General features: G+C 43.7%; 1 protein-coding gene across 3 annotated transcripts in view; it reads left to right on the forward strand.

Annotated features, from left to right (window-relative positions):
* KIF16B (kinesin family member 16B) overlaps nucleotides 1-18,138 on the forward strand; it is a 376,655-nt gene that overhangs the window by 218,598 nt on the left and 139,919 nt on the right. For all 3 annotated transcript variants that reach the window (XM_077282562.1, XM_077282563.1, XM_077282561.1), the window contains 3 exons: nucleotides 10,404-11,747; nucleotides 15,058-15,213; nucleotides 15,610-15,718. In XM_077282562.1, the coding sequence (XP_077138677.1) occupies nucleotides 10,404-11,747; nucleotides 15,058-15,213; nucleotides 15,610-15,718 (1,609 nt within the window). The remainder of the gene's footprint in view (nucleotides 1-10,403; nucleotides 11,748-15,057; nucleotides 15,214-15,609; nucleotides 15,719-18,138) is intronic.

Consider the following 18,138-nt stretch of genomic DNA (forward strand, 5'->3'; position numbering starts at 1 on the left):
CCACAGCGTCGTTAATTAACGGCGCTGTGGAAAAAGTGAATAGCGCCCCCAGAGTCGGATTTTCTCTGGGGTCTCGGTTGCCGAGGGTAGCCGAGACCCCAGAGAACATGATTCGGGGGGTTTTTACCGACCCCCGAGTTGTGATCGCCGGTAATTAACCATTTACCGGCGGTCGCAACAAAAAAAACCCGCGATTTGCCATTTAATTTCTCTGTCCTCCGATGTGATCGCACATCGGAGGACAGAGAAATAGTGTCCCCGATGGCCCCCAATAGCCCCCCAATACTCACCTATCTCCGCCGGTGCTCCTCGTGGCTCCCGATAGGCGCCGCCATCTTTTTTCCAGGAATAAATGGCGGGCGCAGTGCGCCCGGCACCCGGAAGATCTTTGGGGTCTCGGCTGCCAGGGGTAGCCGAGACCCCAAAGAACATGATCGGGGTCGGTTTTTACCGACCCCTGTTTTGCGATCGCCGGTAATTAACTGTTTACCGGCGACCGCAAAAAAAAACAACGCTAGCGTCGGTACGTCGGCCCGACACACTGCGATGGGCCGAGTACGACGCTAGTGTGAAAGTAGCCTTAGGCTTCTTTCACACTTGCATCGGTACGGGGCGGTCGCAATGCGTCAGCCCGACGTACCGATGCACGTTGTGAAAATTGTGCACAACGTGGGCAGTGGATGCAGTTTTTCAACGCATCCGCTGCCCAGTCTATGTCTTGGGGAGGAGGGGGCAGAGTTACGGCCACGCATGCGCGGAAATGGCGGACGCGACGTACAAAAAAAGATTACATTGAACTTTTTTTGTGACGACGGTCCGCCAAAACACAACGGATCCAGTGCACGATGGACGCGACGTGTGGCCATCCGTCGGTTATACAAGTCTATGGGCAAAAAAGGCATCCTGTGGGCACATTTGCAGGATCCGTTTATTGTCCAAAACGACGGATTGTGACGGATGCCACACGACGCAAGTGTGAAAGTAGCCTTAGGGTTGGGGCTAAAGTTAGGGCTAGGGTTAGGGTTAAATTTAGGGTTAGGATTGGGGCTAAAGTTAGGGTTAGGGCTAGGGTTGGGGCTAAAATTAGGATTAGGGTTAGGATTGGGGCTAAAGTTAGGGATAGAGTTGGGATTAGGGTTAGGGTTTGGATTAGGGTTGGTATTAGGGTTACGGTTGGGATTAGGGTTGGGATTATGGTTAGGTTGGGATTAGGGTTAGGGGTGTATTGGGATTAGGGTTAGGTTTGAGGTTAGGGTTGAGATTAGGGTTAGGGGTGTGTTGGATTTAGGGTTATGATTAGGGTTATGGTTAGAGTTGAGATTAGGGCTGTTTTGGGGTTAGGGTTGTGATTATCGTTAGGGTTGTGATTAGGATTATGGATCGGGTTGGGATTAGGGTTAGGGGTGTGTTGGAGTTAGGGTTGGAGTTAGAATTGGGGGGTTTCCACTGTTTAGGTACATCAGGGGGTCTCCAAACACGACAGACAATTTTGCGCTAAAAAAGTCAAATGGTGCTCCCTCCCTTCTGAGCTCTGCCGTGTGCCCAAACAGTGGTATACCCCCACATATGGGGCATCAGCGTACTCAGGATAAATTGGACAACAACTTTTGGGGTCCAATTTCTCCTGTTACCCTTGTGAAAATAAAAACTTGGGGGCTAAAAATCTTTTTTTGTGGGAAAAAAATATTTTTTTATTTTCACTACTCTGCATTATAAACTTCTGTGAAGCACTTGAGCATTCAAAGTTCTCACCACATATCTAGATAAGTTCCTTGGGGGGTCTATTTTCCAAAATGGGGTCACTTGTTGGGGGTTTCTACTGTTTAGGTACATTAGGGGTCTGCAAACGCAACACAACGCCAGCAGACAATTCTATCAGTCTGCATTCCAAAACGGCGCTCCTTCCCTTCCGAGCTCAGCCATGCGCCCAAACAGTGGTTTACCGCCACATATGGGGTACCAGCATACTCAGGACAAATTGGACAACAACCTTTGGGGTCCAATTTCTCTTGTTACCCTTGTGAAAATAAAAACTTGGGGGCTAAAAAATCTTTTTTGTTAAAAAAAAATATATTTTTTATTTTCACGACTCTGCATTATAAACTTCTGTGATGCACTTGGGCATTCAAAGTTCTCACTACACATCTAGATAAGTTCCATGGGGGGTCTAGTTTCCAAAATGGGGTAACTTTTGGGGGGTTTCTACTGTTTAGGCACATCAGGGGCTCTCCAAACGCGACATGGCGTCCGATCTCAATTCCAGTCAATTTTGCATTGAAAAGTCAAATGGCGCTCCTTTGCTTCCGAGCTCAGCCATGCGCCCAAACAGTGGTTTACCCCCACATATGGGGTGTCAGCGTACTCAGGACAAATTGTGCAACAACTTCTGGGGTCCATTTTCTCCTGTTACCCTTGGTAAAATAAAAATTTGGAGGCAAAAAGATCATTTTTGTAGAAAAAATGTGATTTTTTTATTTTCACGGCTCTACGTTATAAACTTATGTGAAGCACCCAGGGGTTTAAAGTGCTCACCACACATCTAGATAAGTTCCTTAAGGGGTCTAGTGTCCAAAATGGTGTCATTTGTGGGGGGTTTCCACTGTTTAGGCACATTAGGGGCTCTCCAAACGTGACATGGCGTCCGATCTCAATTCCAGCCAATTCTGCATTGAAACAGTCAAATGCGCTCCTTCACTTCCAAGCTCTGTTTTTACACTTGTGAAAATTAAAAAAAATGGTTCTGAAGTAAAATGTTTGCAAAAAAAAAAGTTAAATGTTCATTTTTTTCTTCCACATTGTTTCAGTTCCTGTGAAGTACGTAAAGGGTTAATAAACTTCTTGAATGTGGTTTTGAGCAGCTTGAGGGGTTCAGTTTTTAGAATGGTGTCACACTTGTTTATTTTCTATCATATAGACCCCTCAAAATGACTTCAAAGGTGATGTGGTCCCTAAAAAAACCATGGTGTTGTAAAAATGAGAAATTGCTGGTCAACTTTTAACCCTTATAACTCCCTAACACCTAACAAAAAAAGGTTTCCAAAATTGTGCTGATGTAAAGTGGACATGTGGGAAATGTTATTTATTAAATATTTTTTGTGACATATCTCTCTGATTTAAGGGCATAAAAATACAAAGTTTGAAAATTGCAAAATTTAAAAAATTTTCGCCATATTTCCGTTTTTTTCATAAATAATCGCAAGTAATATCGAAGAAATGTCACCACTAATTTGAAGTACAATATGTCATGAAAAAACAATCTCAGAATCAGCGGGATCCGATAAAGCGTTCCAGAGTTATAACCTCATAAACTGACAGTGGTCAGAATTGTAAAAATTGGCTCGGTCATTAACCCCTTCCCGACCCATGACGCCACGTAGGCGTCATGAAAACCCGTGCCAATCCGACCCATGACGCCAATGTGGCGTCATGGGATGATCGCGTCCCTGCAGATCGGGTGAAAGGGTTAACTCCTATTTTACCCGATCTGCAGAGACATAGGGAGTGGTACTTCAGCCCAGGGGGGTGGCTTCACCCCCCCGTGGCTACGATCGCTCTGATTGGCTGTTGAAAGTGAAACTGCCAATCAGAGCGATTTGTAATATTTCACCTAAAAAACTGGTGAAATATTACAATCCAGCCATGGCCGATGCTGCAATATCATCGGCCATGGCTGGAAAACTTGAAGTGACCCACCCCACCGATCGCCCCCCCAGTCCTCCGTTATGGGGTCCGGTCCCCTCCGTCCTGTGCTCCGCTCCCCCGTCCTCCTGCCCGCTCCCCCCCTGCTCCTATGTCACCCCCCGGTGCTCCGACGCCCCCCCCCCCCCCCCCGTGCCCCGATCTCCCCCCCCCCCCCCTTATACTTACCGAGGCTCCCGGTGTCGGTCCGTCTCCTCGCTGGGCGCCGCCATCTTCCAAAATGGCGGGTGCATGCTCAGTGCGCCCGCCGAATCTGCCGGCCGGCAGATTCACTACAATGTACATTTTGATCGCTGTGGTAGGTTCTATCACAGCGATCAAAATAAAAAAATTAATAAATAACCCCCCCCCCTTTATCACCCCCATAGGTAGGGACAATAATAAAATAAAGAAAATATTTTTTTTTCTTTTTCCACTAGGGTTAGGGTTAGAACTAGGGTTAGGGTTAGAACTAGGGTTAGGGTTACAGGTAGGGTTAGGGGTAGGGTTAGGGTTATGGCATGTGCGGATTTGGCTGCGGATCCGCAGCGGATTGGCCACGGATCCGCAGCGGATTGGCCACGGATCCGCAGCGGGTTGGCCGCGGATCCGCAGCGGATTGGCCGCAGCGAATTCGTAGCAGTTTTCCATCAGGTTTACAGTACCGTGTACACCTATGGAAAACCAAATCCGCTGTGCCCATGGTGCGGAAAATTCCATGCAGAAACGCTGCGTTGTATTTTCCGCAGCATGTCAATTCTTTGTGCGGATTCCGCAGCATTTTACACCTGTTCCTCAATAGGAATCCGCAGGTGAAATTCGCACAAAAAAACACTGGAAATCTGCTGTATATCCGCAGGTAAAACGCAGTGCCTTTTACCTGCAGATTTTTCAAAAATCGTGCGGAAAAATCTCACACGAATCCGCAACGTGGGCACATACCCTTAGGGTTAGGGTTGGAAATAGGGTTAAGATTAGGCTTGTGGTTAGGGTTACGGATAGGGTTAGGGGTGTGTTGGGGTTACAGTTGTGGTTAGGGTTGGGATTAGGGTTAGGACTAGGGTTAGGGTTGGGAATAGGGTTACGGGTGTGTTGGGGTTAGGGTTGTGGTTAGGGGTGTGTTGGGGTTAGGGTTATGGCTACAGTTGGGATTAGGGTTAGGGGTGTGTTGGGGTTAGTGTTGAAGTTAGAATTGAGGGGTTTCCACTGTTTAGGCACATCAGGGGTCTCCAAACACAACATGGCGCCACCATTGATTCCAGCCAATCTTGCATTCAAAAAGTCAAATGGTGCTCCCTCCCTTCCAAGCCCCGACGTGCGCCCAAACAGTGGTTTACCCCCACATTTGGGGTACAAGCGTACTCAGGACAAACTGGGCAACAACTGTTGGGGCCCAATTTCTCCTGTTACCCTTGTGAAAATAAAAAATTACTTGCTAAAACATCTTTTTTGAGGAAAGAACAATTATTTTTTATTTTCACGGCTCTGCGTTATAAACTTCTGTGAAGCACTTGGGGGTTGAAAGTGCTTACCACACATCTAGATAAGTTCCTTGGGGGGTCTAGTTTCCAAAATGGGGTCACTTGTGGGGTGTTTCTACTGTTTAGGCACATCAGGGGCTCTGCAAATGCAACGTGACGCCCGCAGACCATTCCATCAAAGTCTGCATTCCAAAACATCACTACTTCCCTTCCGAGCCCCGGCATGTGCCCAAACAGTGGTTTACCCCCACATATGGGGTATCAGCGTACTCAGGAGAAACTGGACAACAACTTTTGGGGTCCAATTTCTCCTGTTACCCTTGCAAAAATAAAAAATTCTGGGCTAAAAAAATATTTTTGAGGAAAGGAAACACATTTATTATTTTCACGGCTCTGCGTTATAAACTTCTGTGAAGCACTTGGGGGTTCAAAGTGCTCACCACACATCTAGATAAGTTCCCTTGGGGGTCTAGTTTCCAAAATGGAGTCACTTGTGGGGAGTTCCTACTGTTTAGGCACATCAGGGGCTCTGCAAACGCAACCTGACGCCCGCAGAGCATTCCATCAAAGTCTGCATTTCAAAACGTCACTACTTCCCTTCCGAACCCCAACGTGTGCCAAAACAGTGGTTTACCCCCACATATGGGGTATCGGCGTACTCAGGAGAAACTGGACAACAACTGTTGGGGTCCAATTTCTCCTGTTACCCTTGGGAAAATAGAAAATTGTGGGCTAAAATATCATTTTTGAGAAAAGAAAAATTATTTTTTATTTTCATGGCTCTGCGTTATAAACTTCTGCGAAGCACTTGGGGGTTCAAAGTGCTCACCACACATCTAGATTAGTTCCTTGGGAGGTCTAGTTTCCAAAATGGGGTCATTTGTGCGGGAGCTCCAATGTTTAGGCACACAGGGGCTCTCCAAACGCGACATGGTGTCCGCTAATGATTGGAGCTAATTTTCCATTCAAAAAGCCAAATGGTGTGCCTTCCCTTCCGAGCCCTGCCGTGCGCCCAAACAGTGGTTTACCCCCACATATGGGGTATCATCGTACTCAGGACAAACTGGACAACAACATTTGGGGTCCAATTTCTCCTATTACCCTTGGGAAAATAAAAAATTCTGGGCTAAAAATCATTTTTGAGGAAAGAAAAATTATTTTTTATTTTCACGGCTCTGCGTTATAAACTTCTGTGAAGCACCTGGGGGTTGTAAGTGCTCACTATGCATCTAGATTAGTTCCTTGGGGGGTCTAGTTTCCAAAATGGGGTCACTTGTAGGGGAGCTCCAATGTTTAAGCACACAGGGGCTCTCCAAACGCGACATGGTGTCCGCTAACGATTGGAGCTAATTTTCCATTCAAAAAGTCAAATGGCATGCCTCCCCTTCCGAGCCTTGCTGTGCACCCAAACAGTGGTTTACCCCCACATATGAGGTATCAACGTACTCAGCAGAAATTGCCCAACAAATTTTAGGATCCATTTTATCCTGTTGCCCATGTGAAAATGAAAAAATTGAGGCTAAAAGAATTTTTTTGTGAAAAAAAAGGACTGTTTCATTTTTACGGATCAATTTGTGAAGCACCTGGGGGTTTAAAGTGCTCACTATGCTTCTAGATAAGTTCCTTGGGGGGTCTAGTTTCCAAAATGGGGTCACTTGTTGGGGAGCTCCAATGTTTAGGCACACGGGGGCTCTCCAAACGCGACATGGTGTCCGCTAAAGATTGGAGCCAATTTTTCATTGAAAAAGTCAAATGGCGCTCCTTCCCTTCCGAGCCCTGCCGTGCGCCCAAACAGTGGTTTACCCCCACATATGAGGTATCAGCGTACTCAGGATAAATTGGACAACAACGTTCGTGGTCCAGTTTCTCCTTTTACCCTTGGGAAAATAAAAAAATTTTCGCTAAAAGATCATTTTTGTGACTAAAAAGTTAAATGTTCATTTTTTACTTCCATGTTGCTTCTGCTGCTGTGAAACACCCGAAGGGTTAATAAACTTCTTGAATGTGGTTTTGAGCACCTTGAGGGGTGCAGTTTTTAGAATGGTGTCACTTTTGGGTATTTTCAGCCATATAGAACCCTCAAACTGACTTCAAATGTGAGGTGGTCCCTAAAAAAAAGGTTTTGTAAATTTTGTTGTAAAAATGAGAAATCACTGGTCAAATTTTAACCCTTATAACTTCCTAGCAAAAAAAAAAATTGTTTCCAAAATTGTGCTGATGTAAAGTAGACATGTGGGAAATGTTATTTATTAACTATTTTGTGTCACATAACTCTCTGGTTTAACAGAATAAAAATTCAAAATGTAAAAATTGCGAAATTTTCAAAACTTTCGCCAAATTTCCGTTTTTTTCACAAATAAACTCAGAAATTATCGACCTAAATTTACCACTAACATGAAGCCCAATATGTCACGAAAAAACAATCTCAGAATCGCTAGGATCCGTTGAAGCGTTCCTGAGTTATTACCTCATAAAGGGACACTGGTCAGAATTGCAAAAAACGGCAAGGTCATTAAGGCCAAAATAGGCTGGGTCATGAAGGGGTTAAGTACCAAATTGGCTCTGTCACTAAGGGGTTAAACTTTTATATTTGTTTTTTATTTATTTTTTTCATATTTTTAATCGCATATTTTTTTTTACTTTTGGCATTCTTCAATATCCTCCATGGGAGGCTAGAAGCTGCCATAACTTGATCGGCTCTGCTACATAGGTGCGATCTGAGCATCGCCTCTATCTAGTAGAATTACTGCATTGCTATGAGCGCCAAACACGGGGTGGCGCTCATAGCAATCCGGCATCAACAACCATAGAGATCTCAAGAAGACCTCTGGTTGTCATGCTGACGCAACGCTGACCCCCGATCACGTGACGGGGGCAGCGGTGCACGTATTTCCGGCCCCATGGCCAGAAGTGGTCGTTAAATGCCGCTGTCAGTTTGACAGTGGCATTTAACTAGTTAGATTCTGCTCGTGCCTATTGCGGGCACACGTCAACTGTTGAAAACAACTGATATGTCGCAGCTTTGAGGTGGGCTCACCGCTGGAGCCCACCTCAAAGCAGGGCTTCTGACGTCGGACGTACTATCCCGTCCAACGTCAGAAAGGGGTTAAAGGTGCTATTGAGATGAAATTCTCACCAGATGTCTGTAACAACCCGTCCAATCCACACAGGTAAAAAAAAATCAAACTATAATGTCCATAAATTGTGTAATTAGAAATGATAAATTAAGAAAGTATTGAACACACAAAGAGAGGTGCAAAAAGCCATGGAAAGTCATGACACCATCTGAAATGTATTAGTAATTAGAAAGCAATCCAGCCACTTAGTGAAAAAATATCAACTGGTTAAATTGATGGCCTATAAAAAGGATAAAAAAGTATGCCATTAATAAGGAGCCACACAAGAAACATCTCATCATAGGTAAAACCAGTGAACTTCCTCAAAACCTTTTGCAACTTTATTGTATGTAGTTTTTAGTCTCTGTAATTCTACATAAAAATAGTACGGTATCTATCCTAAAATGGTATCAATAAAAACATCAGATTCCCACAAAAAAAAGCCCTCACACAGCTTGAGGTTCCAAAAGATGCAAAACTGTTAAATGAAGTGATATGACCATTGTTCTTCGAGTGTCTGTCGTTTGGAAAATGCCTCAAACTAAATAAAAAAGAAAAATCAATGGACAGACCAAGGACAGAGCGAGCAGATGCCTGGTGTCTTCTGTAGCATTTTAAAGCGGCGCTCCAGTGTTTTTGTTGGTTTTTATTGCACTGCAAAAACTGATGCTTCTAATGAAGTAATGAAGTGATGCCGCTGTCTTCACCTTCTATCGGGGCAGATTTCCAGTAGTTTGTGGTCTGCCGGCTGCTCCAGCGTTTGTTGCTGGAGGTCGTAACTCACTACAAGTCTGAGAGGCTTGTTCTGGCTCTCATAGACTTACATTGAAAGCTTATCACGTAACGTCTGACTTCCAGCCAGTCAGAAGCTGTGGTCATAAGATGGTGTTGTGTGACTGAAGCAGCGCCGAAAAATGGTGAAGACTGTGGCAGGTGAGTATAAGAGTAGAGGTAGAGACCTTTCATTAGAAGCACCACGCCAGCCCTGACAAAAACTATAAACTCTGGAGTTCTGCTTTAAAAAATATCCAAAAAATGCCACCGGTACCTGAAGCTGGTTCCACTTATAATTTGCTAGCTTCTTCCAATTTTAAGATATTATTTTGTACACATGCCCTCAGTTTATCACTGTAGTCTTACTGACCTGAAGAATCATGTTGACAAGTCAATTTCACCAGGAAATGGATACCATAAAAACAGAACCCAAGATAAAATTGTGGTATTGAATTTTTTATTTGCTTTGCAATTTCACTGCACTTGGATTTTTTCCCTTGATTTTTCAGTGGATTGGATGGTAAAATGAATGAATGGCGCCATTCAAAACTACAAGTTGTCCTTCAAAATATAAGTCCTTGTACTTTTGTCAATGGAGACATAAAAAAGCTATGGCTCTTGGAAGAAAGGGAGACAATAAAAAGTGCAAAAGCAAAAAAATTGCCCTGCCGGGAAATGGTTAAAGGAGATGTGTCTCAATTGGAGGTCTCAATAATATTTAATTGAACCGACTACAAATTTGGAAATTACATTTGAGTAAATGTAGTTTACTCAGAACGGTAATTTTTACATGTTTTAAAGTAAACTTTTTTTTTCCCTTTAACATTTTTAACTTATAATTGATATAGTAAACTTGTTTTTTTCTGTTAGATAAAAGTTACATATCTTTTGTGAAAGCTATGACCCTTTATATATAAAAAAAAGTTCAGTATCCTTTTTAGGAAAGAACTATGTCAGAATCAGAAAGTTGTATTCATCATTATTGTTAGTGGCACTTGAGTTATGAGAGAGGCCTGAGAACTGACATTAAGAAATAAGAAGGTATACTTGGCTATTGATTACTGACAATGGGATCTGACGAGGGATTGTACAGTAGACTTTCTTGGTCTGCTTTTACTTCCTTTTTGACCCTTTAACAGTGAAGATCATGTTCAATTGTTAAAAGCAGATAATTGCTTTTTCTAGTCTTTTTATTAAAGTTTCAAAAGTTTGCTCTTCCTGCAATCTACTTTTGACCATAAATATGTAGTAAGGTATAAAAGTTTGTGTACGTATATACGTATGTGTGTATTTATAATATATATACGTATAAATGTTAATATTAATTAAATATTTGCCTATATGCATCATTTAGGAAAATGATAAAAGAAATGGAAGACAAGCAGAGAACAGAAAAAGCTGAACTGGAAAAAATGCAACAAGAAGTTGAGTCTCAACGCAAAGAAACTGAATTTGTTCAACTACAAATCCGTAAGCAGGAGGAGAGCCTAAAGAGAAGAAGCATGGACATTGAAACCAGACTTCAAGATCTTTTGGCTGAAAAGAAGAATTTCGAAGAAGAGAGACTGAGAGAGCAGCATGAAATAAAACGCCAAAAGAAGAAAGAAGAAGAAGAATCTTTTGCAAAGGTCCAAGAAGATCTCCAGAGACTGCAGGAACTTCATAGTACAGAGAAAGCGGAGAAAACTGAGATTTTCAAAGAACTAGACAAACTAAAAAAGGAGAAAGATGAGCAATATCTGAAACTAGAAGTAGAGAAGAAAAGGCTGGAAGAGCAAGAGAAGGAACAACTGAAACTTGTGTTCCGTCTTGAGGAACAACTTCGAGAAAAGCAAGAAATGATCCAACTTCTCAAAAGAGGAGATTTCCTGAGGCTTGAAGAAGAGATTGGGGTTCTTGAAGATGTTAGGGAGGATCTTCTCCGGGCTAAGGAAGCTAGGTCTGAAGGAGAAGAAGATCCAGATGAGGTGGAAAAAGCAACAAAGAAATACACTACATTTAAGAGGACGCAGCTAGAGAAATTGTCCAGTTTAGTTGGTGATTTAAACCAACAGAAGGAAAGCTTAGAAAATGAAATAATCGGCGATCACGATACTCTTGGAAGATTAAAACTTTTGAATGTGGATCTCAATAGAGAAGATGATGGTTCTTTGACTTCAACTCCCATGAGTGAAGAGCGTGATATGATCAAGCAAACTGAACACAGGGTACATTGTAAGGAGAGGCAACTTCAGTACATAAAGGACAACCATTTGCCAGCATTGATGGAGGAAAAGCAGAGGGCTTCTGAGATACTGGACAGTGGCTTGCTTGGATTAGACAAAACTTTATATCAGATTGAGAAAGAAATTGAGGAAAAGGCTGATCAGCTTGCACAGTTCAGAGCCAGCAGTGACCAACTACAACAGCTCCAAGAAACTTTCGATTTTACTGCTAATATTGCTCGCCAGGAAGAGAAAGTTAGAAAAAAGGAAAAAGAAATCCTTGAGTCCAGAGAGAAGCAGCAGAGGGAGGCCTTGGAGCAAGCAGTTGCTAAATTGGAGCGAAGGCATTCAGCACTCCAAAAGCACTCTACAATAGACGTGGAGATAGAAGAGCAGAAGCGAAAACTGGCTGCAATGGACAGCAGCCAGGAACATGCTGGTCTGCAGGCAAGTCTTGAAGCTGAGCAAAAGGCTTTTGAACAAGACACAGAGCGGTAAGTTAATTCATGAGATGGAAATATAGCTTATAAAACTTTCAGAAAAGTATATTTTATAGTATGTATCACCTCTTGGTAACATGTTAGTCATAAGATTAAGAATATATTAATTATTCAGCAATATAATTTGCAGTAATTCTTTCATGTTATCCATATACCGGTAGTTTATATCTGATGCAGTGTTTTGTTTTTTTTTATCAAAGAATATATTATTATAGTTATTGCTTATTTTATTTTGTATATACACAAATTGAGGACTGGATTTTAATTTACCACAAAAATCAAAGTAAAAAATATTCCTCTTTTGACTCGTTAGCACTTATGTCTCCAAAGTGCCAGCTGACAATGTCTGGGCATGACTTGATAAGATGGAGGATGGTGACTTTCTCCCAGATCTGGATTAGGACATCATTTAGCTCCTGTACAGTCTGTGGCGCCGCTTGGCGTTGTCTGAAGCACTGATACATAATGACCCAAATATTTTCAATTAGATTCATAGAAGGTGAGGTACAACCAATGGCATTGGCTCCTTCGTCATTCAGGAACTGCCTGCACACTCTGATATACATAAGGACGGACATTGTCCTTCACCAGGAGGAGTCTAATGCACGAGTGTAAGGTCTTACATTGACTTTGTGGTTTGCATCCAGGCACCTAAAAGCAGTGAGAGTACTGTAGGCTATCTCATGGAGGATTGTGAAACCCTCCAATGATATGCCTTCACAGATCATCACAGACCCACCACCAAAACCGGTCATGAAACAGTATGGTGTTCAGCTGGGAACAAAGGTTCCACTACAGAACTTTGAGCCTTTACCAAATCTGTTTCTGACAGTTTAGTCAGAAACTTGCACACTAGTAGTCCTCTGGAGGTCATTTTATACAGCTCTTATAATGCTCTTCCTCTGGTATTCACAGAAGAGCAGACAGTGGACAGATTCTCCCTGTGTAGCTGATAATTTCCTGATATCTGCTCCATGCTTCTGAGCCTCTTATTATTGAGACACAAGCAAATCTTCTTGTGAATTCTGGTAAGGGGGAGCTGGAGTAAGTGAGCAACCTGAATGGGTTCATGTTACCAGTAGTGACAGTGACACTAGCAAAGCTAGACAAGAATCCTTTGGGAAGGATAGGGAATAAAGCTCTTCCTTTATTAGCGGTTGTCTTGCTGTTGCCTTTCCTGTGTACTTGTTGTCCCTTTTAATTTGCACCAAAGAAAGTGACAATCTCTTATGGTCCATAACTGTTCAGATTCATATCCCTGAAGTTAAAGTAGCCTATACTATTATATTCTATGACTAGCTATTGAACCCGTTCTACGCCCGGGTGGCGAGCATTTATATTGGTATATGGTCTCCATCCTGGTATGTGCTGCTCCCATCTTGCTCTCCCATCCTGTCATGTGCTGCTCCATCCTGCGCCCCCATCCTGTCATGTGGTGCTCCCATCCTGCGCCCCATCCTGTCATGTGCTGCTCCATCCTGCATCCCCATCCTGTCATGTGCTCCCATCCTGCGCCCCCATCCTGTAATGTTCTCCCATCCTGCGCCCCAATCCTGTCATGTGCTGTTCCATCCTGCGCCCCTATCCTGTCATGTGCTGTTCCATCCTGCGGCCCAATCCTGTCATGTGCTGTTCCATCCTGCGCCCCCATCCTGTCATGTGCTGTTCCATCCTGCGCCCCCCTCCTATCATGTGCTGCTCCATCCTGCGTCTCCATCCTGTCATGTGCTCCCATCCTGCGCCCCCATCCTGTGATATGCTGCTCCATCCTACACCCCCATCTTGTCATGTGTGTGCGCCCCCATTCTGTCATGTGCTGCTCCCATCCTGTGCCCCCATTCTGTCATGTGCTGCTCCCATCCTGTGCCCCTATTCTGTCATGTGCTGCTCCCATTCTGTCATGTGCTCCCATCCTGCGCCCCATCCAGTCATGTGCTCCCAGTCTGCACCCCCATCCTGTCATGTGTGCGCCCCCATTCTGTCATGTGCTGCTGCCATTGTGCGCATTCTGTCATGTGCTGCTCCCATCCTGCGCCCCCATTCTGTCATGTGGTGCTCCCATCCTGCGCCCCCATTCTGTCATGTGCTGCTCCCATCCTGTGCCCCCATTCTGTTGTAATGTACTGCACCCATTCTGCCTGTTCCTGTTTCCATTCTGCCATATGTTGTTCTCATCTTTCTCTCTCCAGCTCTACTGCCCGAGTGCGGCTGTGCTGAGTGCGGGCGGCTGTGCTGAGTGCGGGCGGCTGTGCTGAGTGCGGGCGGCTGTGCTGAGTGCGGGCGGCTGTGCTGAGTGCGGGCGGCTGTGCTGAGTGCGGGCGGCTGTGCTGAGTGCGGGCGGCTGTGCTGAGTGCGGGCGGCTGTGCGGAGTGCGGGCGGCTGTGCTGAGTGCGGGCGGCTGTGCTGAGTGCGGGCGGCTGTGCTGAGTGCGGGCGGCTGTGCTGAGTGCGGGCGGCTGTGCTGAGTGCGGGCGGCTGTGCTGAGTGCGGGCGGCTGTGCTGAGTGCGGGCGGCTGTGCGTGGCGGTGGTGAGTGCGGCTGTGCCGGGTGGTGCTGAGAGTGCGGGCGGCTGTGCTGGGCGCCGAGCGCTGGGGGCCTGAGCAGGCGGGGACACCGGCACGCTGTGGGGGTCAAGTGCCGGAGTCGCCGCTTGCTTCAGGCCCCTGGCACTTGCTAGATTTACCTGTCCCCCGTTCCACTGCTGCGCGCCTCTCTGTCTTCCGTGGTCCTCTGCCTGTGACTGTTCAGTCAGAGGGCTGCGCGCATTAAGCGCGTCATCGCGCCCTCTGAACTGAGAGGCAGAGGAGGTGAGGACGGAGTAGCGCGCATCGGTGGAACGGAGGACAGGTAAATATTGCATACTCACCCTCCCGGCACGTCCCTGCTTCTCCGTTGGAGATCGTGGTGTGCGTTCAGTGCTTACGCATACCGCGATCTCCTGGGAGCGTCGCTCTGTGGGGTCCAGACTGCGCCGGCGCTTGCGCAGTCTATAAAGGCTTCAGACAGAGTGACGCTCCCAGCGTTATATTATAGATGTGCAAGTGTTCCCTTCATTTTTGGGGGCAGTGTATAGGTCTTTATCTTGATATCACTTGAGGTCAGGTACTTGGAAATCAAAGCACTTCCATCAATAACAATACACTAGGAATTAACTCTTTATAATACTTGTGAATGAGACATTTTGGGCTTAAATTTCTTGCCATAGTTTTATTACAAGATATAGTTTCACACTTTGAATACTTTTAAAGCTGTCTTTTTGTTTGTTTTTGTTTGTTTTTTGCCATTGTTTTATGGATCCCATGCAGATTATCTCAGGAAATCCAGCAGTTGAAACAGAAGATAGTGACTGATCCCCTTTCAAAAAATCTGTCGGGAACCCTTGAAGAAAAGCCGTCCCTGGCCAACTCTCCAGCTAGCCCAGTGAAATCTCAGTCGCATTTACTTCAATTGACTGATGACAGGTATATAATCACATTGAAATCCTCCTCTAAGTAAGCATGGCAAAACATGGCAACGGCTATAATAACCACATATTGTGCCTGAATGCTTTTATCGTTTTAGGCAAGAGTATTGTTATTCCACGTTGTACTCGAAAATGAAATATTGTAGTAAAAAAATGTAATTTTCTCAGCTTTTAAAGTATTTATGTGATTATATCTAAATTGCCTGGTGCCAGTGCTGTAAGTGGATATTGCAGACAAATATCACGTTTTGATTGCATTTTCTTTTTTTAAACACTTTATAAGAGTGTAAATTGCTAGTCTTAAACATAGAAGAAAGCTTGTTTTGCCCTTATAGCCCTAGAAGCGGAATTTTACTTTCACGACTGCCTGATTAATGTATTTTTGTTTACCCAGAATACATGCGTATATTGAGGAGGAAGTACAGAGACGGTTGCAAAATATTAATTTGCCAAGTGACGACATCAGCAGCCTGAGTGTATCCTACTCTCCTGAATGTGTAAAGGTGGGTATTGCGAAATCCGTAAATTCCCAAAATTTGCTAGATGTTACAAGTAAGGCAAAGAGTCCTCTTACAGAGTAGTGTGAGCCTATTTGTATTTATTGCGGGTTCAAGTTTTTATTGGTACCATTTTTGGGTACATAAAACTGTTTGTTCATGTCTTACTTATTTTTTATGAGACTGGATGAACAAAAAACATTTTATCTATGGCATTGTTGATATTTAATTGGTCCTCTATTACGGGGCATTAGGTTGTAGTAATGTAGGTTGATGTGGGTTTTTTTTGTACAGTATATCTTTTCTATATAATAAAACATTTTAAATAGGAATTTTTTGTTTCTATTTTTTATATCTTCACAATTTTATATTCAATTTTTTCTTTCATCAATTTTTGAGTGTCACTAGCGGAGTTAACCACGTCGTGCTGCTTTTGTAGGACCCCTGTAATTGATGATCAGTTTTTCAACGCTAAGCCTTTAATGACTAATCCTAAAGGGGGCAATTCTCTGTACTAACCTCATCTCTTGTTAACAAATTATTTATATATATATATATATATATATATATATAGATAGATAGATAGGAAGGATATATCTATCTATATATATCTATCTATATATATCTATCTATATATATCTATCTATATATATATATATATATATATATATATATATATATATATATATATATATATATATATCCTTCCTATCTATCTATCAATTTTTTTTACATGCCTATATGAGGCTTTGTTTTATGTGGAATAGATTATATTATTTCTTAATGTTTATATAATGTTTAGTGTTCAGCAAATGTGCTCAGATGAGGTGATATGCAAGCATGTTCGGGGGCTAACAGAGTATCTCCGGCGTGCTTGAATACTATGTTTGAGTCGCTGCGGCTATATGTCTCACATATAAAGAATGGAGAGATCTTTCATTTTTATTGTAGGTACACTTCAACTGTGAGACAGAATCTAAAAAAATCTAGTAAATCACATTGTATGATTGTTACAGAACTAATTTGCATTTTATTGCACGAAATAAGTATTTGATGCAATAGAAAAACAGAACTTCATAAACTTTTGTATGCAATTACAGAGGTCAGATGTTTCCTGTAGTACTTGACTAAGTTTTCATAAACTGCAGCAGGTATTTTGATCCACTCCACCATACAAATCTTCTCCAGATCTTTCACGTTTCGGGGCTGTTGCTGGGCAACTTTGTGTTTCAGCTCCCTCCAAAGATTTTCGATTGGGTTCAGGTCTGAGGACTGGCTAAGTCACTCCAAGACCTTGAAATGCTTCTTACGGAGCCACTCCTTAGTTGCCCTGTCTGTGTGTTTCAGGTCATTGTCATGCTGGAAGACCCAGCCACCACCCATCTTCAATGCTCTTACTGGGGGAAAGAGGTTGTTGTCCAAAATCTAGCGATACATGACCCCATTCTCCCTTCAATACGGTGCAGTCGTCCTGTCCCCATTGCAGAAAAGCATCCCCGAAGTATGATGATTCTCCCACCATGCTTCATGGTTGGATTTGTGTTCTTGGGGTTTTACTCCTCTTTCTTCTTCCTCCAAAGATGATGAGTGCAGTTCATACCCAAAAAATCTATTTTGGTCTCATCGAAACACATGACCTACTCCCATGCCTCCTATGGATCATCCAGATGGTCACTGGAGAACTTCAGACGGGCCTGGACATTTACCGGTGTGTGAAGGGGGATCTTGTGTGCCCTGCAGGATTTTAATCCATGACAGTGTAGTGTGTTAATAACGGTATTGTTTGAGACTGTGGTCCCAGTTCTCGTTAGGTCATTGACCAGGTCCTCCCATGTTTTTCTGGGTTGATTCCTGACTAGTGATGAGCGAGTGTACTCGTTGCTCAGGTGACCTCCGAGTATTTGACTGCTCGAAGATTTAGTTTTCATCACGGCAGCTGAATGATTTGCAGCTAGTAGCCAGCCTAAGTACGTGTGGGGGTTGCCTGGTTGCTAGGGAATCCCCACATGTAATCAAGCAGGCTAGTAGCTGTAAATCATTCAGCTGCCGGAATGAAACCTAAATCTCCAAGCAGTCATAAATACTCTGAGGTCACCCGAGCATGCTCTGGAAAACCCGAGCAACGAGTACACTCGCCCATCACTATTCCTGACCTTTCTCAGAAATCATTCTTACCCCACGAGATCTTGAATGGAGCCCAGATCGAGGAAGATTGACAGTCATCTTGTGATTCTTCCATTTTCTAATAATTGCACCAACAGTTGCATTCTTACCAAGCTGTTTGCCTATTGTCCTGTAGCTCATTCCCAGCCTTGTGCAGGGCTACAATTTTGTTCCTGATATCCTTAGACAACTCTTTGTTCTTGGCCATGGTGGAGAGGTTGGAGTGTGATTGATTGAGTGTGTGTACAGGTGTCTTTTATACA

The sequence above is a fragment of the Ranitomeya variabilis genome, chromosome 2, assembly GCF_051348905.1.
Source record: "Ranitomeya variabilis isolate aRanVar5 chromosome 2, aRanVar5.hap1, whole genome shotgun sequence".
NCBI classification, from domain to species: domain Eukaryota; kingdom Metazoa; phylum Chordata; class Amphibia; order Anura; family Dendrobatidae; genus Ranitomeya; species Ranitomeya variabilis.